Below are 27,198 nucleotides of genomic sequence, written 5' to 3'. Positions count from 1 at the left end.
GCTTACTATGTTCTGTGACAAAAGAGTGAATCAAGGAGAGAAGGTATCACAAAGGTCAAGAGAGGAAACTGTTTCAAGAATGGGGAAGAGAAAGGATGGGGTTAACATGCAGGATGAAGACAGCTCATTCTTTAGAATTGGCAATATGGAGGTTGCTGGTAATTGCTGTAAGAGCAGCCTCTTCTGCAGAGGAGTCAGAAGTGTATTGGAATGCCTGGAAGAATAAGTGAAAATGGAAGAAGTAATTTAACCTGTGAACAAAAGTCTCAAACAGTGTTAATGGAATGGGTTAAGAAAATGGGAAGAGATATGAAGGGGCCTATAGAATCAAAGAATGTCTGATTTTTTTTTTTTAAGTGGGAGCTACTCAATCATGTTGGACAGTCATGGGGACACTCCAGTAGATGGGGAGAGATTTATGATGTTGAAAAGAGAGGTGAGAACTGAGTCAGTGGCATCCCTGAGAATAGAATAAAGATAGGTGGAAAAAATTCCAATGAGAAAAAAATGGTTGGTATTACCAGATGTATAGCCCAAATTATAGCACTTCTAGAGTTGTCAGAATTATAGATAAGTACACAGGATTATTTATTTACTCCCAAATTTTAAGAAAAATTAAAGATTTTTTTGATGTGGACCACTTTTAAAGCCTTTATTGAATTTATTACCATATTGCTTCTGTTTTATGTTTTGGCTTTTTTGGCTGTGAAGTATGTGTGACCTTAGTTCCCTGAACAGGTATCAAACCAGCACCCCCTGCATTGGAAAGGGAAGTCTTAAAAACCAGACTGCCAGTGAAGTCCCTAAGAAACTTTGGAGCATATTATTTTTCCCACCATAGCCTTTGAAGCCCATGGCCTTTTGACTTAAGCCTCTGTCTCTCAAAAGTCTGAGTCTCTGGAGCCTACTTAATAAGTGCGTTGTGACAGCTGCTACCAAGAGGCAGCTTTTGTGTTTAGGGTTATAGCATACTTGGTCTAGGTTTAGAATAACTCCTCGTGGAGCAGGGCTGGAAGAAGTGCAGGCTGTGGCACCGATCTGGTGAGAGGCATGTTATCCAGCAGGAATTCTCAGCGCTATAAGTGTCATGTCGGGTCCACTCGTGACTTAGGGTTAGCAACCGCTTCCCCATTGTTTCCTCAATATGAATAATGGAAAAGCCATTCTTCATTTTCGAATCTTACTAAGAGATGTTGAGCCCATAGACATACACACCTGTACACTAAGGCCCTTCACACAGAGGGGCCCCTGATGACATGCCCTGTATGACATTCCAGGGACACTGTGATGAGAACGTAGACTTGTCAGCACTTTATTCATTGCCCACTATGGAACATTCTTTTCCTCACTCAGAGATTTTCCCTACTCTTCCTTTATTCCTTCCTGGACTCTCTTCCCAGTCCATTCATCTTCTCTGTCCACTCTTTATTTCTCCCACAGACATTTGTCTCCTCTCTCTTTGTAAAAGTTCTTTCCTATAAGCAATTTCTAGGCCTGGGTATTGCTAACCTTTGGACAAGCAAAACAGGGAGAAAATATTTCTAAATTTTATTTTTATTAGTAGTATATTTTAAGAAAATATTGAAATTCAGAAAGATATAAAAGATGAAGTACAAATCTCCTCATATTCCCTACTCCGTTATCTAAAGGTAGCTCATTTTTAAAATATGTATTGGCTATCTCTCCATAATGTTTCTGTACATAAATCAACTATAGATAAAAGCACACTATACCCATTTTTTGCAACTTGCTTTATGTGTTTTTAAGCCTAATGGTATATCTTGAATAATTTTCTACATCAGTCATTCTACTGGATAGATGTACCACTAAATTAAGGAAATTTTTAAAAAGAAGCAGATACATTAATTTCCCCCCCCCCCAATTTTGCCTTTCACCTTTGTAAGGATTCAGTAACTGTTTATTATATAAAGTGGAGAGAAGAATGATATTTCTCACATTTTTGAAAAGAGATTGATTTTCTTTCCTCTTATTATGGCTACTCATTTTAAAATAAAAGATACAGTGATAATAATAAATGAGTCGTCATTTCTGAGACTGAAATAAGGAATGATATGGAGAAATCAGCTTCCCAGGTGGCTCAGTGGTAAAGAATATGCCTACAATGCAAGAGTCGCAGGTTTGATTTCTGGGTGGGGAGGATCCCCTAGAGAAGGAAACAGCAACCTGCTCCAGTATTCTTGCCTGGGAAATCCCATGGACAGAGGAGATTGGCAGGCTACCGTCCATGGAGTGGCAGAGTCTGACACCACTTAGCAATTGAGGACACATGCACAGAGATATCAACTCACACTCCAATAAATTCTAGAAAGTCCTACAAATGTGTTAAACAAAACTTCTGTCTCAAAACAGAACAGATTGATGGGCAGAATCTATTCTTTTTCTGAATTGTTCCAAGCAGACATCTCCAGTCTGTTTTAAGGTAGAAGAAATGTTTGTAAACAACCAAATCTATGAATTTGACCATTTAAACCTCATTTAACTTAAAAAATTACATTCTGGAAATATGGTTTGTCTCTCACATATGTCTGTAATTGGTCACAGTGACATAGTGTAAGCTGAAATCAATTGTTCTACATCCAGTACGGTAATTCCTTCTGCTTATGGTTCTTTCAACACTGACACTGAAAACAAATTCTGGAAACAAAATACAGAATACATACATGAATTTTAAATGACAGAATTAATTAAAATCCTTTACTTTTATTGACATGTACATGACATTTTATAGAAGCTTGGTTGAATAATACTTGCGTGTGATCTATATTCAGTTTCATCATATTCATTTTGCATATAGTTTGCATACATTTCAATGTACAGTAATTTTATACATTCGGAGTTAGATTGCTAGAAGGAAGGGAATCACTCAACTGAATAATCTATGAAAGGGGAGGGCTCTGAAGGACTAAATCCTCTTGGTACTCAACAGCCTCTTTGGGCGATGAGATAGGCAAGTCTGCTTCAGAATACAACCTTGGTTAGACACATGAAGCTCTGTCAGAGACTGGTACCTTTCCTGTACACAATTCCCCAAACTCAAGAGATAATGAAAACTACTCCAGCTACCATCATTCCTCTCAGCTTTAACATCCATAAATATTTACAAATAATTTTGAACGGTCTAGAATTTTAGTTTGTTCAATATCTTGGGGGAAAGGAGTCCTTCAAACATAGAAAATCAGAAATGGGAGACAAGAAGTTCTTGAAATTACACAGGAACAAGACATTTTAAATTACTTATTTGAAGAAAGGGTAAGTTTTGATACTGCTGGGAAACATTTACTGGGTCCCCTATGTTAATGGTCTGAGTAAGTTTGTGGTTCGCTTTATCTAATCATCTCATCTTCAGACATAAATGAACCAAGAACTGCTCTCTTTGCCTCTAGCATTTACCCAATTCTCCCATTTTTGGAGGAGGAAAACAAAGACTGCCTTAACTATGGGTTGGGGATTCTGACCAGACTCTGAAATCCCAAGACACATGCAAGAGCCTTCCATGTTACTCTGGATAATTCTGGTTGCTATTCAGGTCCAAAGAGTCCATTCTGGACTTGGGGATCCTAGATTTTGGTGGCACAGAGTTAATAGGGAACTTGGGAACTCTAGCTGTTCCCAAACAAGCATAGGATCAAACTTGCCTTCCAGAAAGATCAGGGTTTAGCACATGGGGGATGGAAAAGAAGATAGAAATTGGGAGAAGGGTAAAGAAGGTGCAGAAATGACAGCGGGTAGCTGACTTTGGCAGAGAAGTCAATGGTAACCCACTCCAGTACTCTTGCCTGGAAAATCCCATGGACAGAGGAGCCTGGTAGGCTGCAGTCCATGGGGTCGTTAAGAGTCGGACACGACTGAGCTACTTCACTTTCACTTTTCACTTTTGTGCATTGGAAAAGGAAATGGCAACCCATTCCAGTGTTCTTGCCTGGAGAATCCCAGGGATGGCAGAGCCTGGTGAGCTGCCATCTATGGGGTCGCACAGAGTTGGACACGACTGAAGCAACTTAGCAGAAGCAGCACCAGCTGACTTTGGGGAAGGGTTAGATGGAAAAATTCAAGTCGTGGGTGATTTCTAGATTTCTGGCCTGAATGAGGTCATGCCATGTATTGTGTGAGGGCAATGTAATACTGAAAGACAGAAGACATACTTTCTCGCTAATGCCTTCAAATAATGACTTTCTGCCATCATCTGAAGGATAAATCTAGTGGAAGCTCTCAGTAGGCAATTCGATAAACAGTATAGAGTTCAGGAAAGACACCTGGGTTGGAACTGGAGGTGGTGAAAGGGAGAGTGTATAGACAGACCCTTAGTAAGCAGTTTTTATATTTCTCAAAAGCCTTAACTACAAATGCGTTTGTACTAAAGAATCATAGCTCTCTGAGGACCCGGAGAATCTAGCATAATGTCCTGGGGAAGGCTGCCTACCTCCTTTCAGAGGCAGCTTTAAGCTCTGAGATGTCAGTAAGACATCTAAAGAATGGACACAGAAATTGGGAACTTTCCCACCAGCTTGTGTAGAGTGAGACATACTTTCCCACTGATGCTCTCAGACAATGACTTTCTGCCAGTAGTACCTCCTCTGGGGCTAATTCCAGGACATTATTATTTAAAATTCTGCCATAGAAGAGTGTTTTTCCTTCCTCTGTTCTAATGTAAACGTTAAGACATCCCTTTCATTTTTCAGAGACTGGAAAATCCTGGTTTAGATAAAAGCTGAGAGCAAGTTCTTACTAGATATTTTCTTTACCTTAGCTGTCTTGGCTTCACTCATTGGTGCAAAAGATCTGCCAGATACACAGTTGGGCTTGCTTAAAGTATCACTTAGTTTGGACATAAATGGGCCCTCTGCAAATGTGTGAATTGGGTGAAGCTTCCTTTCATATCCTTACTCAACTTATCAACATGGTTAACCCTCTGCTCTGGTTTCAATCTGAACCCTCAGCACAAAGCCTAGAGAGGCTGCACATGGTTCTCCCACACATTATCTTTCCCCAAAAGCAGTTCTCTAATATTTCTCTAATAATTAAGTTAGCTGATAATCCACTTGGCTACTTGGTCATCTCTGTTTTCCCAATAGTTTCCTTCCACTTTTTTATGTGGCTCAGTTATTAAAAGAAAGAACTATTGAAAAAATTACTGGGCCCATGGACCATTTCCTTACCCAGACCTGCTATTCTTATATTCTTGTCCTTAACTAAAATATCAGCAAAGCCCAGGAGAATATAATTTCCAGGTGTCAATACTCACAAGGAGCAAAGATGATGTGTTTGTTCAACTATGGGCTCCTAATAATGAGTGAATTTAAGTTGTGAAATAAAATCAGTTTGTGAAAAATCAGGCAAGTGCCTTATGGTTGGAAGGTAAGCTCTGATAGACCAGAGAGCGGGGTCTTCTCTTGTCCTTCAAATATTCCCATAGGATAAAGAAATGTGTTACTCTAACACTGCAGAAACAGCTGTAGCCATCCAGACTTTGTCATGATCCCTTCAATAAGAGAAGCCCAAAGCACTGTGGGTAATCATTCTAGAACAGAGGTCCCCAAACCTTTTGGTACCGGGGACCAATTTCATGGAAGGGCATTATATTTATTATGCACTTTATTTTTAATCTAATGCTGCCATTGATCTTACAGGAGGAGGCTGGAAACCCCTGTGGCCTGGAGGTCGGGGACTTTGTCCTAGAAGAAGCTTAATGCCACTCCCTACTGTAATAAATCAGCCTGCAGTGGGATGCCTATCCCTTCTCCAGTAAATCTTCCCGACCTAGGAATCGAATCAGGGTCTCCTGTGTTGCAGGCAGATTCTTTACCAACTGAGCTGTCAGGGAAGCCCCTTGAATAAATCAGCAGTATACCTTTATTAAAATTGCAAAATCAATAAGATAACCAGCTTAAGATAAAAACAAGTAAAAAAAATCAGTATTTGGGAACTTACTACTTGCCTAGCATTGGACTAAGATTCATGATTAATAAAAAAGATATGTTAGATATTGTTTCAACCTACATCACTTATATGACTGTCTTCCATGTTAAACTTGAAAAGAAAGAATTCAGAATCCATCTTCTCCCTTCTGGGCTTCCAAGATAGCACAGTGGTAAAGAATCTGCCTGCCAGTGCAAGAGACACAGGTTCGATCCCTGGGTTGGTAAGAGCCCTTGGAGAAGGAAATGGCAACCCACTCCAGTATTCTGGCCTAGAAAATCTCATGGACAGAGAAGCCTAGTGGGTTACAGTCCACAGGGTCACAAAGAGTTGGACACGACTGAGCACACACGCGCATATTCTCCCTTCTTAGTCCAAACTGGTCAGGCCTCATCTTCCCTGCTCATCATGATCCAGATATATTTTGAACACTATAACTTGCAGCCCAAATGTCCTCACCACTCCTCAATCACAGCTGTTCCTGAACAGCCTCTGGATGTACTGAATGGAGGCAGAATGCCTCGGTGGCACCACAGGAGCCTGGCTTCTCCTGGGAAAGCCCTAGACTGATGTGCCCCTTGCCGAGCTGACTCTGGCCCTGCAAACGCTGCCTCTCTCGTCTGAGGTCTGGGCAGAGCAGCAGCAGCTGATCTTGGCCTGCCAGCTGGTATCTCAGCACCTGCTCCTGGGCCCCCTTCCAGCCCCCACTCTCCTGCAGGCACTTCTGCTGAGCAGGAGAGCCTGGAGTACAGGTGTTCCTCTGCGATGTGACGCTGGCAATACTGGGAGCAGGCACAGCGGCCTCTTCTCGGCTGCCACCTTCCTCTCGGACCACACGGTGGCTCACCTTCCTTCTGGACACACCATTCAGGGACTGATGGGGGAGCTGGTTCAGCTTGGCCAGCATGACCTTCATCCTCAAATCTGTGAGAGACAAGAAGGAGGAGAAGAAACAGACTTAGTCCTCAATCAGCTGACTGCATGTTTTGCATATTTAACATTCCTGAAAAGATATCACCAAATAATTAAAGACTGAGTTATATCAACTTACCAATTTCTAAATATCGTTGGGAGTACACACTTTTTCAAAAAAACCCATGTCTTCCACATCCATCAATTAATTAATTGATAATTAATATAAATTGTCTAATACAAATTTGATAATATCGCTTCCCAGAAAAAACTTTTACAATGTTCATAAGAAGTCAATCAGGATTTTTCATTGTAAGCATGGCAGCTTAAATATGAAAATTAAGCTAGAATCAGACCTTACTATGAAGGTTAACTCGCACCTGCATTAATAAACATAAAACCAGTCTTATTAATACTTTTGACTTTTATGCCAAATTCACAACTTGAATATATTTTATTTTATAAAAACAAACATATGCAGAGATAAATATATAAAAAAACAAGTATCTATAAGACTGTATATATATAATTACTCACCTATAAGAATCATCTTAAAACACACCCTAGGCCTGAAATATTTTTTCCACCTGTCTTTCAAAACCCTCTGCCTTCTTTTACTCACCTCCCCAAATTTCTCTCTTTCTTCAGAAAGTATTTCCTAACTCATGAATGTCTAATTCTCATAATTCATTGGGTATTGAGGGATGTACAAAGCCTAGTTTTATAAACAATAAAGTGCCATAGTTCAACTTTAAAACAACTTTATTAAATTATTTTTTTAATCAAATTAAAGGTAATTCAAGATTGTTAATGCTACTCATACATTTACATTCCAGTATGCATTCCTTGAAGAAAGAAATGCTAATAATCATTTAAAGTAATACTTTTATAGCAATTATATGCTGGGCACCAGGTTATATATATATATGTAAATATACATATACATAATTATGTGTATATATATATATATAATATACACACACACTAAATTTAATCCTTACAACAACCTTCTGAAGTAAGTGTTATTACCATCTCCCTTTCAGAAGGGAGGCCATTGAGATACAGGGATTAAGTAACTTCTCAAGACCACAAATAATATGACAGCACATCTTACTGTACAGAAGTCAAGATCTGTGACTCCAGAGTTGTAGTGAGAGAACCAAACAATGCTGTGTACAAGTAAAGCTAGCAAAGGGGAGTTAAGAAGAATGCTTGGCTAAATACATGCATCAGAGTGTAGCACACGTGGGAATGTCATCTTCCTTGTGCCTTAGAGTGAAATAAAAGGTTGAGAAATACCCTAAACCCCTGAGAGGCAGTACTGTCACTGACATTTCCCATCCCTGATTTTCTAATTTCTCATCATCAAATGCATTGATGTGAATTTTTATACATACATACTTTTATGTACAAGGTAAATGCTAATTGATAAACCTGTGTATTATACCTCTCTGTCAGTTTACTGAGCCTGTCTTGGCTTATGTTAGGAGAGAACCAGCAAGTCTGTATCACAGTGTAAGAGACAATATTATAGTATAAATATAAATAACAAAATATATATTTATTTGTTTAATTTATTAATTTTATTTATTTATATAAATATAAAGAACATCATAATATAAATGTTACATTATGTGTATATATATATATATATATATATATATATATATATAAACAAGGGCTTCCCTGTTGGCTCAGATGGTAAAGAATTTGCCTGCAAGGCAGGAGACCTGGATTCGATCCCTGAGATGGGAAGATCCCCTGGAGAGAGAAACATATAATATACTGCTGATTTGGAACAGTAAAACAAGATAAAGTAATCATGATGTTTATATTGTTTTGATGATGTGTCAGTTAATATTCTGTGAAACTCATGTTATCCACATCTTCTCTCCTCCTCCACAGTCATTTCTCCTAGCTTGTAACTGCTATGGTCCCCTAACTATGGGATAATTCTCTTGCTTAGAGCTTCCAGGTTATCCTAGTCTCCCTATGGGATTTCAAATCCTTCCAGAACTGTTCCTTGACAGCTCAAAGGCATTGATTTATGCCTCAATACTTGTTGACTGGAGTTTCTCATTTTACTTGTGCAACTGTTTCTATTATTGGTCACCTTTCCTTATATGACCGTCTCATCTTCTTCTTAGGACTCTGAGTTCCTTCAGGGAAGGAACTTTTTTGCCATCAACCTTGTCCCTCTATTAAGCCCAGCTCTATGCTGAGTCCTGAGTTTGGTGTCATCTCTATAATTACCGCTCCCACCAGGAGGAAAAGACATAGTTTATCAAGATCAGCAAATAACCAAAGAATAGGAATAATAAATTGTCAGGTAGAAGCAAACTTAAAAAAGGAAAATGAGCTTTGAATTTTTATCCCTTGGTAAAACCAATACCACTTCATGTAAGGGGAATCAAACACTGCAAGTCACCTATTTTCAATCCATTGAAGATATTGTTATCCTATTTTTGAGAGACCGTCTTTGGAAATCTATTCCCCCTTGTTCTTCGAGTCTGCATCTATTCATGAAAGACTAACACAAGCGTAGCTTTCCTTTGCAAGCCCCCAAACATTTAAAAATCTCCCATGAATTATTTACACGGCAGCTCCAATCAGCAACATACCTGACAGACTCCCCAGCCGAAATGAAAGTGCGCTGTGTAAAGGTGTCGAGGGAGGCTGGCCGCCTCCCACTGTGAGGTTATAGACAGAACTAAGTCAGCACACATTATATGTCAGCGCCAACATCAGAAAGAATCCGATCCTTTGATCTTGGACCTCCACAGGAAGCTTAGATCTCAGACAAATTAGATAAAAAATGAATTTATAGCACATATGTGTCCTAAGGCATTCAGCTGAATGTTTGGGTCTTAGGAAAGGAAGAATAGTAAGTATCAAAACATATGCAACAGCAAGCCTCCTTTCCACCTCCACCTTGTTGGTGAATCCCCATTAAAATGGAAAGATAGGATTTCACATTTCCCCTCTATGTCTCTTAGAGTCCTGTTGGTGGGTTTGATCAAGCTTCAGGGAGACTACGGGAACATATATCCTTACTCTATGAAAAAGAGAAAGGCTTGGTGGTTTGGGGTCCACGCAAGTTCATCCACAGTTGACTGTAATTTTTCTTAGGTATCCTTAACCTCTTTTGGCTTCTAGAACTTTCTTGGGCAACCAATATCCTGAGCCTATGATTTTAAAGATTTGTGTGGGTAGTAGTCATTAGCTTCTTCTTCTTTTTTTTGCTTGTTTTTGATCATTCCCCAGTTTGCTGTATTTTTTGAGATTCCATATATAAGTGATATCCAACAGTATTCGTCTTCCTCTGTCTGACCTACGTCACTCACTGGTTTCTTTTGCAATAGGGAAATTAACAATGACTATCCCCTCCCTCCGCACCGCTCCCTCTCTTCATTTTTATAGCCTAGTCTGCATGCGCTGCATTCACCGTAGGATGACTTGGATTCAGTATGAAAGACCCAATATAAGCTCCTCTGTCTTGAAGCCTAAATAGGACCTAAAGCAGAAAGGCGGACAGTGGATCAACCAACATAAAGAACAGACTCCACTTTGGCTTCTCATTTGTCAATAAAGGGAACAGTCCTGCCCACATATTGAAGAAGATATACACAATAATCAATAAAAAACATTAACTTATTAATTGGAAAGAATTGCTATTAATGATAAACGTAAGTACTGGGCTTCCCTGGTGGCTCAGTGGTAAAGAATTCACCTACCAATGCAGGAGACCAGGGAACTCCTGGGTCGGGAAGATCCCCTGGAGAAGGAAATGGCAACCCACTCCAGTATTCTTATCTGGGAAATTCTATATACGGAGGAGCCTGGAATCAAACACAACTTAATTCCCCTGGAGAAGGAAATGGCAACCCACTCCAGTATTCTTATCTGGGAAATTCCATATACGGAGGAGCAAGAAATCAAACACAACTTAATGACTGAGCACGCATGCATTATAAATACTATCATCTACATTTTTTCTGCATTATTTGTTCTTTTAAGTGAAAAATTATTATCTATTTTTAATAGGAAATGAATGATGAATAAGGAAGTATGGAAATTTTTAAAAGGTAAAGAAAAAGTGCCTTTCATTCCACATTATACCATAAGTGTTCTCCAGTTTATTATTCCTGTAATACTCTAGCAATGGTTATGTTTTAGTAAACCTAATTTAACTCATTAATCTACTCAAAGTTTACTTTGGTAATTTTTTGAAGTATGAATCTAGATTACTAAATGTTCTAAGAAGTCAAATGTATAGCCCCATTAATAGATGAATGCTTCTGTTTTCCTTTATTTTTATTATTTTCATCATAACTTACATTTCTATACCTAATATCTATATCTATACCTAATTGAGATTATTTCTCCTAATGCTCATATATTCTTGTATCAGTATCACGTTGTCTGAAGAATAGTGACATAAGTATTGTGTCTCTGGTTGAGCTACCTTTGCCCATTGCCAAAAATTCCATTTCCTGTAAAAAATTAGTTTTCTGTCATTAATCTATAGTTTCTGAAGAATTTTAGAATCATCTTATACTGTTCTATTCTGGAGAAAATAATTGAAATGGTGTTAAACATTGAGCCACCAGGGATTCCTAAACCAAAGTTAACTTAGAAATAAATATGGTCTTTGCAATATTAATTAATCTAATTAGAAACACACTGTAATTCCCTATGTATTTGTCCTTAAACTCTTCAATGAAATACAGTTTATTTTCTATGTAAATCCCATATATCTCTTGTTTTTCCCCAAGGCAGCATATTCTTTGGTCACTATTATATATTTATCTTTCTTAACTGTATACCCTTGGCTTATACAATATGATTTTTGCTTAGACTAACGTTATATTTGACTAATTTACTCAAGCTATTAATAAATATAGTAGTTAATGGTTGAATCTTTAAGTTACCATTAAACAATCTTCTGCAAATCATATGTATTTTCTCCAAAATTTTCCTCTAAATTTTGTTTTAAATTTGACTGTTTCTTCCCATTCCAAATATATATGTTATAAAATTTTGTTAAGAATGAGTTCTGTACTTTATCATCACTTAAGTAGAAATTCTTCTAATATTCCATTGTTAAAGATGATACTGGATCTTGGTTGCAAATAGCATTGGAACTCCCCATCTTATTTACCAGGCAGGCTTTTATTCCTGGTAATTTTTAAAAAGTTTTCTTTAAGGAATAAGTGATAGATTATGTTTTTTCAATTAGGAGATGTTCATATCTTTGTATTATATGGTATGGACATGCTATTTATTAATAACTTCCAAATATAGTTTGGCTTTCTTGGGAACTTAGGGCAATTTCTGGTCCTGAACTGTTCTGTTCTTCTCTGCTTCCAAATGTCTGGAGGTCAGCAGCCCCCTCCTCTCCTCTCCCTGCTATTTCTATAGATTTGTACTTAAAAAAGGTAAACTGATAGTCTTTTTATTTTACATTCACAACACATACCATATATAGTCAGTAAGATTCAAATGTGGTAGAGATCAGAAACTTATGAAGTTAATGTTTACAGTTCACTTATATGGTATGGACCTCCTTTTCTCCTGTCAGTTTTCCATCAACACTGGGGACATGGATTTCACATACACAAGCACACAAGTGATTAGAGGCCACAGATCAGGGTACTATTTGGAGAAGGCAGCACTAAGGTCTCCAGCAATAACTCTACCACAAAGACAGAGGGAGTCATCAGGAACACAGGGAGAGGGAACTCAGGAGGCCGGCAGACAGCATCACCTAGAAGGAAAGCATCACATTTTGCCCACTGCTAAGTTCCCAAAAGGCAAAATGCAAAAAGGCAAAATGGTTGTCTGACGAGGCCTTACAAACAGCTGAAGAAAGAAGAGAGGCTAAAAGCAAAAGAGAAAAGGAAAGATATATCCATTTGAAGGCAGAGTTCCAAAGTGTAGCAAGGAGAGATAAGAAAGCCTTCCTCAGTGATCAATGCAAAGAAGTAGAGGAAAACAGTAGAATGGGGAAGACTAGAAATCTGTTCAAGAATATTAGAGATACCAAGGGAACATTTCATGCAAAGATGGGCTTGATAAAGGACAGAAATGGTATGGCCCTGACAGAAGCAGAAGATATTAAGAAGAGGTGGCAAGAATACACAGAAGAACTGTACAAAAAAGATCTTCATGACCCAGATAATCATGATGATGTGATCACTCACCTAGAGCCAGACATCCTGGAATGTGAGGTCAAGTGGGCTTTAGGAAGCATCACTATGAACAAAGCTAGTGGAGGTGATGGAATTTCAGCTGAGCTATTTCAAATCCTGAAAAATGATGCTGTGAAAGTGCTGCACTCAATATGTCAGCAAATTTGGAAAACTCAGCAGTGGCCACAGGACTGCCAAAGGTCAGTTTTCATTCCAAACCCAAAGAAAGGCAATGTCAAAGAATGCTCAAATTACCACACATTTGCACTCATCTCACACGCTAGCAAAGTAATGCTCAAAATTCTCCAAGCCAGGATTCAGCAATACATGAACCATGAACTTCCAAATGTTCAAGCTGGATTTAGAAAAGGCAAAGGAACCAGAGATCAAATTGCCAACATCTGTTGGATCATAGAAAAAGCAAGAGAGTTCCAGAAAAACATCTACTTTTGCTTTATTGATTACACCAAAGCCTTTGACTGTGTGGATCACAACAAACTGTGGAAAATTCTGAAAGAGATGGGAATACCAGGCCACCTGACCTGCCTCGAGAAATCTGTATGCAGGTCAAGAAGCACCAGTTAGAACTGGACATGGAACAACAGACTGGTTCCAAATTGGGAAAGGAGTACTTCAAGGCTGTATATTGTCACCCTGCTTATTTAACTTATATGCAGAGTACATCATGCAAAATGCCAGACTGGAAGAAGCACAAACTGGAATCAAGATTGCTGGGAGAAATAACTTCAGATATGCAGATGACACCATCCTTATGGCAAAAAGCGATGAAGAACCAAAGAGCCTCTTGATGAAAGTGAAAGAAGAGAGTGTTAAAGTTGGCTTAAAACTCAACATTTAGAAAACTAAGATCATGGCATCCAGTCCCATTACTTCACAGCAAATAGATGAGGAAACAATGGAAACAGTGAGAGATTTTTTTTAGAGGGCGCCAAAATCACTACAGATGGTGACTGCATCCATGAAATTAAAACGGATGTTGGATGTTGCTTACTCTTTGGGAGAAAAGCTATGACCAATCTAGACAGCTTATTAAAAAGCAGAGACACTACTTTGCCATCAAAGTTCCATCTAGTCAAAGCTATGGTTTATCCAGCAGTTACGTACAGATGTGAGAGTTGGGCTATAAAGGAAGTTGAGCACCAAAGAATTGATGCTTTTGAACGGTGGTGTTGGCGAAGACTCTTGAGAGTCCCTTGGACTGCAAGGAGATCAAACCAGTCAGTTCTTAAGGAAATCAGTCCTGAATATTCATTGGAAGGACTGATACTGAAGCTGAAACTCCAATACTTTGGCCACCTGATGCGAAGAAATGACTCTTTTGAAAAGGTCCTGATGCTGGGAAAGACTGAAGGCGGGAGGAGAAGGGGACGCAGAGGTTCAGTTGGTTGGATAGCATCACCAACTCAATGGACATGGGTTTGAGTAAGCTCCAGGAGTTAGTGATGGACAGGGAAGTCTGGCATGCTGCAGTCCATGGGGTCACAAAGAGCTGGACATGACTGAGCGACTGAACTGAACTGAACTGAAGACCCCAAAAGATGTCCAGCCATTATCCTGTTGTTAATCTTATGAACCAGAATAAAATTTCTCCATCTCTTTTAGAGGAGACGAGAGGCCTTATCTTTGTCAACTGTTGTAGGAATTGCTGGAATCCAGGGGTCTCTGAAAAGGGGAGGGGGGATGGAGATGGACCCATTCTATCTCTGCCTTCACCATTCACTTAACAGTTCAGTTCAATTTATTCACTTAACAACAGTCATCAATGGTCTCCTGTAATAATGCCCTCTGGCATTAGAAAAGATACAGACCTAATAGGGAGGCATCTGGACAAGATGAACACAAATAATTATATTACATACAAAAGGTGTTAAATGAATAAAAAGGAAGTGTCACAAAAGTTGAGAAAAGGGGACTATTCCTTCTAGATAGCTGAATTTTATTTTATTTTATTTTTACTTTACAATATTATATTGGTTTCACCATACATTGACATGAATCTGCCCCGGGTGTACATATGTTCCCCATTCTGAACCCCCCCTCCCACCTTCCTCCCCATACCATTCCTCTGGGTCATCCCAGTGCACCAGCCCCAAGCATCCTGTCTCATGCATCAAACCTGGACTAGCGATTCATTTCACATATGATAGTATACATGTTTCAATGCTATTCTCCCAAATCATCCCACCCTTTCCCTCTCCCACAGAGTCCAAAAGACTGTTCTATACATCTGTGTCTCTTTTGCTGTCTCGCATATAGGGTTATCATTACCATCTTTCTAAATTCCATATATATGTGTTAGTATACTGTATTGGTGTTTTTCTTTCTGGCTTACTTCACTCAGTATGATAGGCTCTGGTTTCATCCACCTCATTAGAACTGATTCAAATGTATTCTTTTTAATGGCTGAGTAACATTCCATTGTGTATATGTAGCACAGCTTTCTTATCCATTCGTCTGCTGATGGACATCTAGGTTGCTTCCATGTCCTGGCTATTATAAACAGTTTTGCAGTGAGCACTGGGGAACACGTGTCTCTTTCAATTCTGGTTTCCTCGGTGTGTATGCCCAGCAATGGGATTGCTGGGTCATAGGGCAGTTCTATTCCCAGTTTTTTAAGGAATCCCCACACTGTTCTCCATAGTGGCTGTCCTAGTTTGCATTCCCACCAACGGTGTAAGAGGGTTCCCTTTTCTCCACACCCTCTCCAGCATTTATTGCTTGTAGACTTTTGGATCGCAGCCATTCTGACTGGCGTGAAATGGTACCTCATTGTGGTTTTGATTTGCATTCCTCTGATAATGAGTGATGTTGAGCATCTTTTCGTGTGTTTGTTAGCCATCTGTATGTCTTCTTTGGAGAAATGTCTTTAGTTCTTTGGCCCATTTTTTGATTGGGTCATTTATTTTTCTGCAATTAAGCTGCAGGAGTTGCTTGTATATTTTTGAGATTATGTTTATGTGAGAGAAGTGTGTCTTGAAACCAAGATTCTTAAGTTATGTACAGAGAACAGTGTCCTAGAGAGAAAAGAGAGGGAATAGAGGATGGGCACCTGTAGGGAGTTTGTTAACTGAGACTGAACTGAAGATGCAGCTGGGAAATGGAGTAGGCAGAGGGAACGGGGATGTAAACCAAGACACTGCAGAGGTGGAATCAATAAAACTAGCAAGCCACAAGGCAGGGTTGTAACGGAAGGCCAAGGGTTAAGGAGAACTCTGAGGTGTCTAGCCTGGGACGTTTTGGGGGCTATTCACCAAACTAGGGGAACAAGGAAACAATTGCAAAAGAATGGTACAAAACTGAGTTTCCACAGAGCATAGCAGGACTCCTACTCGGTTCTTCTGTGGACCCCAAGTGTGTGCAAACCCTACAATTAAGCCTTCAGCAAATGGGATTTGAAGCAGTGTGACATGATTTAGGAACTGGAGAGACTAAACATGTAACTTAGGATAATGGAAGTCTTTCTCTCCTTTAGCATTATGGTGATTGCTTTACAATTTTTTATCACCTGGAATTTTTCATTTTCCCCAAAATATTATTCTCGTGTCCCCATCATATTAGAAAGCCATAAAGAATTGGTGGCCAAGTATCACTTCTTTGTAACTTTGCAGAGAGAGGACCTTAAAAGGTATTTTAAAAAATCAGGAAACAAATACATACTTATTTCATCTGTATTGGAAGATGAAATTTAAGCTCATTCATTTTTAACAGGTGATAACAAGCAATCCTATTGGAAGAAACAGTGCGGGTGAGTGTGTGCGAAGGTGTTAGACCAGTCCCAGGAAGAGTGAGTTGGTGGAGGTGAGTGTGAGGAGGGGCAAGCGGGTGGAATCCAGAGTAAGACTAGACACAAGGTAGAGTCAGGTCTTGGAGAGCTTTGGATAAGCTAATAATAACAAGACCAATAATAAATAACACACACAGCATACACACTGTGCCAGAAATCTCTCCATGCTTATAGTGATATTCGCTCACTCAATCAGCATAACAACATCTGAATATGGGTGATATTATTAGGACAATTCTCGTGATGAGGAAATCGAAGTGCACAGAGAGGATAGTTGACCCTCTTGAGGCCATGAAATAAAGTCAACAAGGGCATCAGATTAAACCCAGTCGTGCTGATGCCCAAGTTTTATGCTCTTAATTGTCAACTTCTCCTGCCTCTCCAACTGAGGTTGGTAATTCATTAAATCTTGTGAATAGCTGAATGACAAAAGCAGATGTGAATTTTAAAAACTGGCTCAGATGCTCCCTATGTCAAAGGCCCTGGTAAAAGTAAAATTCAAGGGATAGATACATGCTTTACTCCCTTCCCTGCTGTGTACATACAATTTTTGGTAAAAGCTGTAACATGATAAATTGACAGTCTATATCTACCGTACAGCAGAAATGCTCGATTCTATCAGCTAAATATTTGATGGTGATGCTTGGTGTTTGCAAAATGCTTATGAGAGAGACAGGCCAATCACTTGATCAGCAAATGCCACCAGTTTAAAAACACAGAAGGAAAAGGAAATTAGAGTGTCATGGTAATAATAAAATAAAACCAAATTTATTTAAAGCTAGCAGTAACTAGGTATTTACAGCTGGTAATAGTTTCCAAAGAAAGGCAGGAGATGTCTCATTACTTCCTTTGGAAACAATGCTCTTAAGATGTGGAGAAATCTTAGAAGATAAGAAAACAAATCCATTTTGATCCCCAGGGGAGCATTTGGAACACACATCTTTCTGTTTTGAACTTGGATGTCCTAATAAAATGGCCTCTTTCATTCTCCCATCTCTTCAATCCAAACTCATCCATAGGAGCCCTATCCCTTGTTTCATTCCTGATAATTTATTAATAAGCCACCACATAAAATATGTCCCTTAATAAAACATCCAAGCATTGTGGACTGCGTAACATAGTTAATTTAAGCTGGGAAACTGAGATTCATGTAGATGGTCATATTAGATTAGAGGAAAGATAAGCATCACTCCTGCTGTGTGCTGGAGAATGCAGCTGAATATGCCATTCTTCACAGAGCTGGGTTCTGAGGACCACTTTCAAACACCTGTCCTGAATTTGCATGCCATGATATGAACAAGCTTCTGGAAACCAAAATCAAAGTAGTCTTAGATGGAATCTAGGAAGAGTTCCTGCCCCCTTCTCTCAAACTCCATCCTTCACACTCCCACCCACTCATATTTCCTACTACTTTCTCATGCAGGTCCAGGAGCTGGATGGAAAATGGATGGCTAATTTCATAGGAAACTTAAAAAAAAAACAAACCCTCATTTCCTCTGTAGGGAAAAAAAATGCAAACGGGCAAGCAAACCGATATACAGATACACACACAGTCACCGGAGTTCATTAAACTCATTAGAAGCAGAATGACGTCAGACTGCTATGGTTTGGTTAAACATCCACTCAGAACCAGTGAGATTTGGATTCCTTTTCAAGCAGAAAATATCACGATAATTAGTTATTACTTAGAAAACAAGCAATATTTTTCTCTTTAGAGCATATGTTTCAAAATTCGGATCTATGGAAGTTATTGAATATTCTTCATACACCATATTCATACTTGGCAAATCTATCTTGTGTTCTGCCCATTGTCTTTGTAACTTCTGTGTCCTCAAACACACGGAACATTGGTCTGAAACAAATGCTTATCTTTTCTCTGCTTGGCAGCGATTCTAATGGCTATTTAACAATATAACAAGCAAAAATCATCTGGCATCATGCACAATGTAGGCAAATAATACCTTTCACAAAAAGTACGACTAAGCAGCAAAGCAGAGCTTAACAAAGCTGACATTTCTTGAGGGTTCCATATTCCATCTAATTTGCATAGTTGGTATTGGGCAACTCCAGGCTCTTCGTTCCAGATTCAATTATGTTGCCAAACTGGCAGCTTTGCAATGGCTGAGGGAAAGATTATATGCCTATACGCTGGTTTTCCTTTTCTTCATGTAATGAATTCAAATGTTAAACCAATAATCTTCTAGTAAGAAAAAACATATATGAATGTCAACTCGAATCATTGGTTAACAGCTGAGTGAATCAGCTGGACTTGTGTGTTCTTTTGCTGGGGTATAATTTCCTTGAGAAGAAATAACAAAGGCTAAAGAAGGGTCTATAAACTAAATTGATTCAGAAACTGAGAGCGAGCAGGAGGCTACAGTTCATACCCCATGGGTCTGTTTCTCTCTGTAGAAATCATCCTATTGTTTCAGCTTACCTTCTGCCATCCTGGTGACTTCTTTCTCAGTCTCTACTTGTGACCCTTGGTGTTTGGGTGAGACATGGCTGTGATTCCTTTGATCATTAGTCTGAGTCTCAGAAATCTCTTCGTTTTTTATTTCTAAATTAATGAAAAAAAAAGTGTTTTTTTTTTAAGAATAAAATGACATATTTATTGCAAATGAGCCTTAAGTGTTAGGATATTTCTCTTGTCCACTCCCCCCAAATCATTGTGATAAATGTGCAGCAAAACGCACCCAATATCCCAGAGCTTAAGGAACACTAAAATGAAATCCCATATACTGAGCACTACCATGGAGGTATAAAACTGCTGTCCAATATGGTAGCCACTCCATGTGGTGGCTGAATATGTGAGATGTGCCTGTAAACATAAAACACACACTTGATTTTTCAAAAATTCAAGATACCTAATATTTTCATATTCATTACCTGTTGAAATATTATTTTGATATTTTAGGTTTGTTGTTCAGTAGCATTGCTAAGGCGTGTCCAACTCTTTGAGAACCCATGGACTGCAGCATGCCAGGCTTCCCTGTCCTTCACCATCTCCCAGAATTTGCTCACACTCATGTTCATTGAGTCTGTGATGCCATCCAACCATCTGTCACCCCCTTCACCTGCCTTTAATCTTTCCCAGCATCAGGGTCTTTTCCAATGAGTCAGCTCTTCACATCAGGTGGCCAAAGTATTGGAGCTTCAGCTCCAGCTAATTTTAGGTTAAATGGCTACTAGAAAATGACACTATCTGCCTGGTCCTATAACCATGAACATGGTTATAGTTATCTTTCTGTTGACCAGGGTGGCTATAGAATGTTCCTAGTACAGTAAGTGCCCTACACATGAACCTTCAAGTTGCAAACGTTCAAAGATTTGAACATGTGTTTGACTGTCCAATCACATAAGTTAGTTCAAGTGTCTGGCATAGATTGTTACATTACTGCATCCTCTACAAGTAGTTGTGCTCTTGTGTGCTTTCCTGTCCAGTGCTGTATAGAGTACAGTAGTACAGTATCTTTATTTCAAGCCAGATCTTTAAGCGGATGACTTCATTGAACTTTTTGCTATGCAACGCAAGGAGCTTACTAATGAAAACCTGATGGAGTCGGAGGTCCAGAGAAAGGACGAAAGGAGACAAGAGGAAGAAGTAACTGAAGAACCGAAGAGATTCATGATGCAGGAAATGGCCAGGGGATTTTCTCTCTTTGAGGAGGCACTGTTAGCATTTGAGGCACAGGACCTGAACAAACAACAGTACACGGAGGTTGCAGAAGCTGTTCAGAATATAATCCAGTGAGACAGTGTCATCTATGATGAGAAAAAAAGAGCCACTATCCAGATATCACTGGATCCTTATTCCAAGAGGGTAGATAGGGTTGAACCCATCAAGGAACCAGAAGCTGTGCCATCAACATCAGGGTTCCGTGAAATTGCAGCTGACCCTCTAAGTCCTATTGGTGAAGATCCTTTAGCTCTGCCATCTCCCACCTCCTCTCTCCTTCAGTCAGTAACTCTTCTTGCCAGTTTACTCAATGCCAGCCCCTGTATGCCTGCCATTGTACTAGACTACTGTATTTTTCAAGGTACTGTAAAATTTTAAATGCTTTATTTTTTGTGTTTGCTTTCTATGTATTTTGTGTGAAAATTATTAGAAATCTATTGCACCAGCTCCAAGGATCCTGTAACGAAGCTGGACAGGTAATTCATTTCTTATATGATATTATACATGTTTCCATGCCATTCCCCCAAATCATCCCACCCTCCCCCTCTTCCACAGAGTCCAAAAGACTGTTCTGTACATCTGTGTCTCTTTTGCTGTCTTGCATACAGGGTTATCATTACCATCTTTCTAAATTCCATATATATACGTTAGTATACTGTATTGATGTTTTTCTTTCTGGCTTACTTCACTCTGTACAATAGGTACGGGGAGGGAGGTGAGAAGGGGGTTCAGGATGGGGAACATGTGTACGTCCGTGGCAGATTCATGTTGATGTGTGGAAGAACCAATACAATATTGTAAAGTAATTAGCCTCCAATTAAAATAAATAAATTTAAATTAAAAAAAACAAACAAACAAAAAAGAAATCTATTACAGTAAAGTGCAATGCTATACAGCCAATTGTGTTAGTTGGGTACCTAGGCTAACTTGGTTGGACTTACAAATTTTACTTATGAAAGTGCTCTCGGAAGAACTCGTGCATATGTGGGGACTTACTGTATTTTTTTCAGGTTTTATTTAGAAATAATTATAGATTCACAGAAAGTGTCAAAGAAACATACAGGGATGACCCATGCACCTCCACTTAGCCTTCTCTTCACATCAACAACTTACATTAACTGTAGTACGACATCAAAACTAGGAAACTGGCATTAGTGCAATCCACAGACTTCATATAGCTGTGTGTATTTGATCGAAGAGTTTACATCTTCAGTCAGCTCTTGACTGGAGTGATGCTTTAATTCATTTATTCACTGAATATATTAATGAAAATACATTTACATTCTTCATGCCAGACACTGTTATAGGCACTATAAAATCAATTGTAAGTATGAAAGATCAGGTCCCTGCCCTTTCCTGATGGCTCACATGGTAAAGCATCTGCCTGCAGTGTGGGAGACCTGGGTTCAATCCTGGGTTGGGAAGATCCCCTGGAGAAGGAAATATCAACCCACTCTAGTACTCTTGCCTGGAAAATTCCATGGACTGAGGAGCCTGGTAGGCTACAGTCCATGGGGTCGCAAAGAGTCGGACATGACTGAGTGACTTCACTTTCACTTTGGATGGCAGATGATAAGCAAATAAATTATAATATAATGTCAGATAATGCCATGCCAAGAGACATGATAATTGGTTCAAGAAAAAGCACTTTTGTGATTGTTTTGAGCAAAACTGACTGATTTTTTTTTTTTTTCATGAAACACCATTTTCACATTGAAAGCACTTGAAAGAAAAACTGAAAGACAAATTATGGTTATTCAAAATAGGGTATTTGGGAGATTTCTTTTATAAGTAAATTAAGTAAGCCTATAACTTCAAAGAAACAATTGATAGTATTTGTCATCAGTGATATAAATCAAGCTCACATTGGAAATTTTAGAAGTTTAGAAAACGTTGTTATAAACTACCATGAGCTTCACAGAATTTCTAATTCTATTGATATTAACATGTAGTTTTTTTTTTTAAATTTGTAGAATGAAATATATTAATATCAGCATTTGGTATATCTATATAACTCAGTGAAACAACATTTACCAAATGGCCAAAACATAATTTTTCAAAATCACCTGTGGGCAAAATTCAAAGTTCAAGGTAGACTTGTGGATTTTCATGTAACAGAATAAAAAAGTATATTGAGATGTACCTTTAAGTAACTATCTCTGGTCTAGTTTGGGTACAGCAACAAATAAGAACATCTACTGTATATGTAAAAGTTATTAAAATATTCTTTCTTTTTCTACAAGGTATCTGTTTGAGGCTAGAATTTTCTTCAGATACTTGAGTCAAAACAATACATTGCAACAGACCAAATGCAGAAGCTGCTAAGAGAATCCAGCTGACTTTTCTTAAATCAGACATTAAAGAAATTTGTAAAAAATATCATTCTTTTCACTATACACATTTTACAGCACAATTTTTAAGCTAAAAATATGAAGCTTGGCTCAAAATAAAGAACATCTAGTGGAATTTCCTTCTCCAGCTTCTCTCAGAAATCCAAGCACAGTGAACTGTCTGGTGGTGGCACCCTACTTCTTGCTCTTTTCTTTCTTAATTTTTCACCTTCACTCTTTGCCTCTCCTCATTCTGCCTTTTTATACTCACTCTTCCTTATCACTTTGTTTTCGTAGTATCTCCTAATACCACAAGGGTTTTATCCATGTCTCCATCCCCATCTCACTGCCCCAAAAAAGAAAAAAAAAAAAAAAAGATCAGATTCTGGGAAAATGCCCAAGAACACAATTTCTATGCTCCTAGGGAAAAAGAGGCGAACAAACAAAAAACCCAAGCACTCTCTTCCTTCTTCTGAAAAAGAAAAATATTTCCCCTTGCTTATAGAATTTGCCTTTTGGAAGGTCACCTGGGCTGTACCACACAGTGTTTCAGAGAGTGGGGTCTAGCGAGAACCTAACTAGCTGGTTTGATCCTGGTGGTGAGACTTTGGGAAAGTGACTTCGCTTTTTTGTGCTTCATGTTGCGATTCACGGGGTCGCAAAGAGTTGGACACGACTGAGCGACTGAACTGAACTGAACTGAACTGTGCCATGTCTGAACACAGAGTACTCAGTACCTATTTGATAGAGCTGTTCTGAAGACTGAATGAATTCACGTCTCTAAAGTACCTAGAACCCAGTCCATAGTGAGTATTCAAAAAATAAGAGCTGTCGCTATTATTATGTTATTATATATTATTACTGTTGTTGTTGTTATTTGGGATTAGGCAATCCTTGTCTCTATACATTGAGCAATTTGGCTGCACGCTGTTTGATATGTTACAGAGGCTCATAAAATATGTTTCTTTGTGGGAAGAAAAAGAATAGTTAGTATATTATGCATAATGGTATATTTTTTCAGATATTTTTATTCAAAAACAATCTACATACTTCTGGTTTTGCTTTTCTTAAACCAACAGCATACGAGGCAGCACAGAGCCAGCCACGAGACCCCTGAGCACAAGGAAGCAGCCATGATGATGGTGGGTCTCTCGGACGGAGTCACAGGTAAGACAGCAAACGACCTGGAGCGAGCTGTAAAATTGACCCCTGCTCAAAAAAACAAATAAATACAAAATAATAATAAGATGCTACTATAATAAAATACTATGGAAGAGATATGGTTAAAACAGTACCTGGCACATAGTTGGTTCAATAAATATTTACTGAATTAGATGATTAAATATATGAATCAATAATAAATGCAAGACTCCTGTTTCTGACGAACTGCAAGATTCCAACAATATCATATGGTTGTTATTTCCAGTTCTGTTCATTACAATGGGAGAATTCTTCCAATGCTCTCCTATTTTCAGACCTACTTCCTCCACCAGTGCAAAACTGAAGATTCACTCTTATGCTCCACTAATTAGAACAGAGAGGAAGGAAGGAACGGAAGGAGGAAGGAAGAAAACTGTAACTGAGATAAATATCCAAAGCATTATGCTGAGTAAAGTCCATTTCTAAAGGATGCTTATGATGTGTGTTAAGTGTTAGTTGCTCAGTTGTGTCTGATTCTTTGTAACCCCATGGGCTGGGAGCCCACCAAGCAAGAAAACTGGAATGGGTTTCCAGTTTTCTGGAATTCCAGTGGGATTCCAGTTTTCTGGAAACTTCTCCAGGGCATCTTGCCGACCAGGGGTCGAATCTGGGTCTCCCGTATTGCAGCAGATTCTTTACTATCTGACCCACAAAGGAAGCCCTGCATATATGATATGATTCCATTTATATGATATTTTAGAAAAGACAATTCTAGAGATAGAAACCAGATCAGAAGTTGCAAGGATTAGTGGGAGGGTAAGAGAACAAAGGAAAAATATAAAGGAGACCTTTGGGAAATGTTCAGTATCCTGATTGTGGTAGTGATTATATGAATCTCTCTCTATATATATATACATATATATTTGAATTTATAAAATAACCTACCAAAAAGATCATTTTTACTGTACGTTATTTCAAAAATAGAAAGCTTAGGACTTTGCCTATAATTTTGGGAATGATAGGTTCATTATCTTAATTGTGGGGATAGTTTCATGGACATATAGATTCATCAAAGCTTATTTAAAAGTACACTTTAAATATGTATAGCTTATCATACGTCAATTATATCTCAAGAAAAAAGTTAAAGAAAAACACTTGCTTGTGAACATATATTAGTTATAACCAGTGTTTTTGAGTAGCTCACTCAAAACAAACAAACCCCCAAATCTCTGCTTTGATCTGAATAATTCAGGCAAAAACAGAGCTTTTATTTCATCAACTCAAGGAAACACTGTGTTTTCTTTGCTGCACTTTTCTTGGGCTGAATCTGACATTGGATTGGAAGTCACAGTTAGATCCCTAGTCTCTTGACTCCTGGCTGACTTGGTCCCAAAACTACTATAACAAAATTATCTAGAAATGCTTTTCTTGTGTGTACATCTTATACTTGAGTCATAGTTGGCTTGTTTGTTATCAATTAGTTGCTTTTTATGGACAACTGAATAAGCTAATTCTAGCCCAGAGACAGAGGGATGGGTTTTACTAGGGATTCACAGAAGTAAAAACAAAATTCTTTATTCTTTTATCCATTTTCCAATAACTGCTCAGTGATTGTTTATTTCACCAAGTAGACAAGTTACTGTTCTCATTCTTAAGATATTTACGAGCTAATAAATGAAATAGGAAACACATACAAATGTAATACAAATCAGAATGTGACCCATGCCACCAGAATGATGCAAGTCAAATGCTATGGAAGTTTATTTTCCATTGATATGCTTGGGAAAAGCATTCCATAGGAGGGAGTATCTAGATGGGGATGTGAAAGTTGAATAAATAAAGACAGAAAAGAGAAAAAGCGATCTATACTGAAAAAAATTACTGCCAAGAAATACCAGGAATTAATGCAGGAAAAAATGTGAGGCAAATTTGGGTGGGCATTACATGTCAAAAGCGAAAAGACCTGTGACAACATTCTGAAGTCAGTGTCATAAATAGAAAAATTCTGAGTGGGGAAGTCGCTTGAGCCACCTGGGATATAGAAGAGCAAGCCACGAAAGTGTTAAGAACACAGATAATGACACAGAGGCTGAAATCAGGCCTAAGGTTTCTAAGTCTAGAGCACTAACCTGGGTCTAAGGCTGCAGACTACCAGTTTTTAAATACTTTCAACAGCAGAACATTATTTAAATGCAATCTTAGATAGAATCTCGGTATATCCACCTACTCATAAACAAGTATTTATTTGTGCCTATGACATGCCAGTTTTTGTTTTTGTTTACACTGGGGATGTAACGCTGAACTAGGCAGAATTCCTGTCCATTTTGGAATTTAGGTTCTAAGGCAGAATAGAGCAGGCAGGCAATAGACAGACAAGCAAATATTCAGATACTCTTGACACCAGGGAGTGAGGAATTCTCAGCAGAAGACCGAGAATGCCTGGAGATGGGAGGAACAAGATTGGGACAGTGGTGCAGACAGAGTGAGGCAGAAAAGAGCTCTCTGAGGAGATGACATTTGAGAAGAACCCTGGGTGAACTGGTGAGGAAGACATGTGAATTTAGGGAGGAGGAATATTCTAGACTCGGAAATAGCAACTGCAGTTGGGTCAGGTGGCAGAGTGCATTCCATCTCCACCCAGCAGCCCTGGAGAGCCCCTAAGAGTCCCAGGGCCCCAGGAAATGGTTAAAGAAACCACAGCCTAGACACCAGTAATAACAGTGCATGGGGAAAGGCTGGGCGGGAAGTCAGTAGAACAAGCCTACAGACACCTTGCCCTCTGGGGATGGTCTCAGGAAGTTCAGAAATGGATAAATGACCTGGATTAATCCACATGTTAGAAAGACTTATGAGGATTCTATACACACTTGGTCAACCTATGCAGTTTCTCAGTTCCTCAATTTTTATATTTCCAAAATAGCATAGTGATTATAATCAATGATACTGTATAATAAACTTCAAAGTCGCTAAGTGAGTAGGTCTTAACTGTTCTCAGAACAACAACAAAAAGAATGATAATTATGTAATGTGATATAGATGTTAGCTAACACCATAGGGGTAATCATATGGCAATATATAAATATATTAAACCAACATACTGTTCACCTTAAACTTATACAGGGTTATGTCAATGGAACCTCAATAGAAAATAAATTATATACATGTATATTAAAAGTGTATGGATGTGAGAGTTGGACTGTGAAG

General features: G+C 38.6%; 1 protein-coding gene across 1 annotated transcript in view; it reads right to left on the bottom strand.

Annotated features, from left to right (window-relative positions):
* Positions 1-6,406: 6,406 nt before the first annotated feature.
* Positions 6,407-27,198, bottom strand: part of PKHD1 (PKHD1 ciliary IPT domain containing fibrocystin/polyductin) — a 448,252-nt gene continuing 427,460 nt past the window's right edge. The window contains exons 64-66 of the mRNA XM_052647828.1: positions 23,905-24,063; positions 19,283-19,405; positions 6,407-6,861 (exon numbers count right to left, since the gene is read on the bottom strand). Coding sequence (XP_052503788.1) covers positions 6,407-6,861; positions 19,283-19,405; positions 23,905-24,063 — 737 coding nt within the window. The remainder of the gene's footprint in view (positions 6,862-19,282; positions 19,406-23,904; positions 24,064-27,198) is intronic.

Source organism: Budorcas taxicolor, chromosome 11 (genome assembly GCF_023091745.1).
Source record: "Budorcas taxicolor isolate Tak-1 chromosome 11, Takin1.1, whole genome shotgun sequence".
Lineage (NCBI taxonomy): Eukaryota > Metazoa > Chordata > Mammalia > Artiodactyla > Bovidae > Budorcas > Budorcas taxicolor.
Note: the sequence above shows the minus strand (reverse complement) of the source record. Positions and strands in the feature narration are given on the sequence as shown.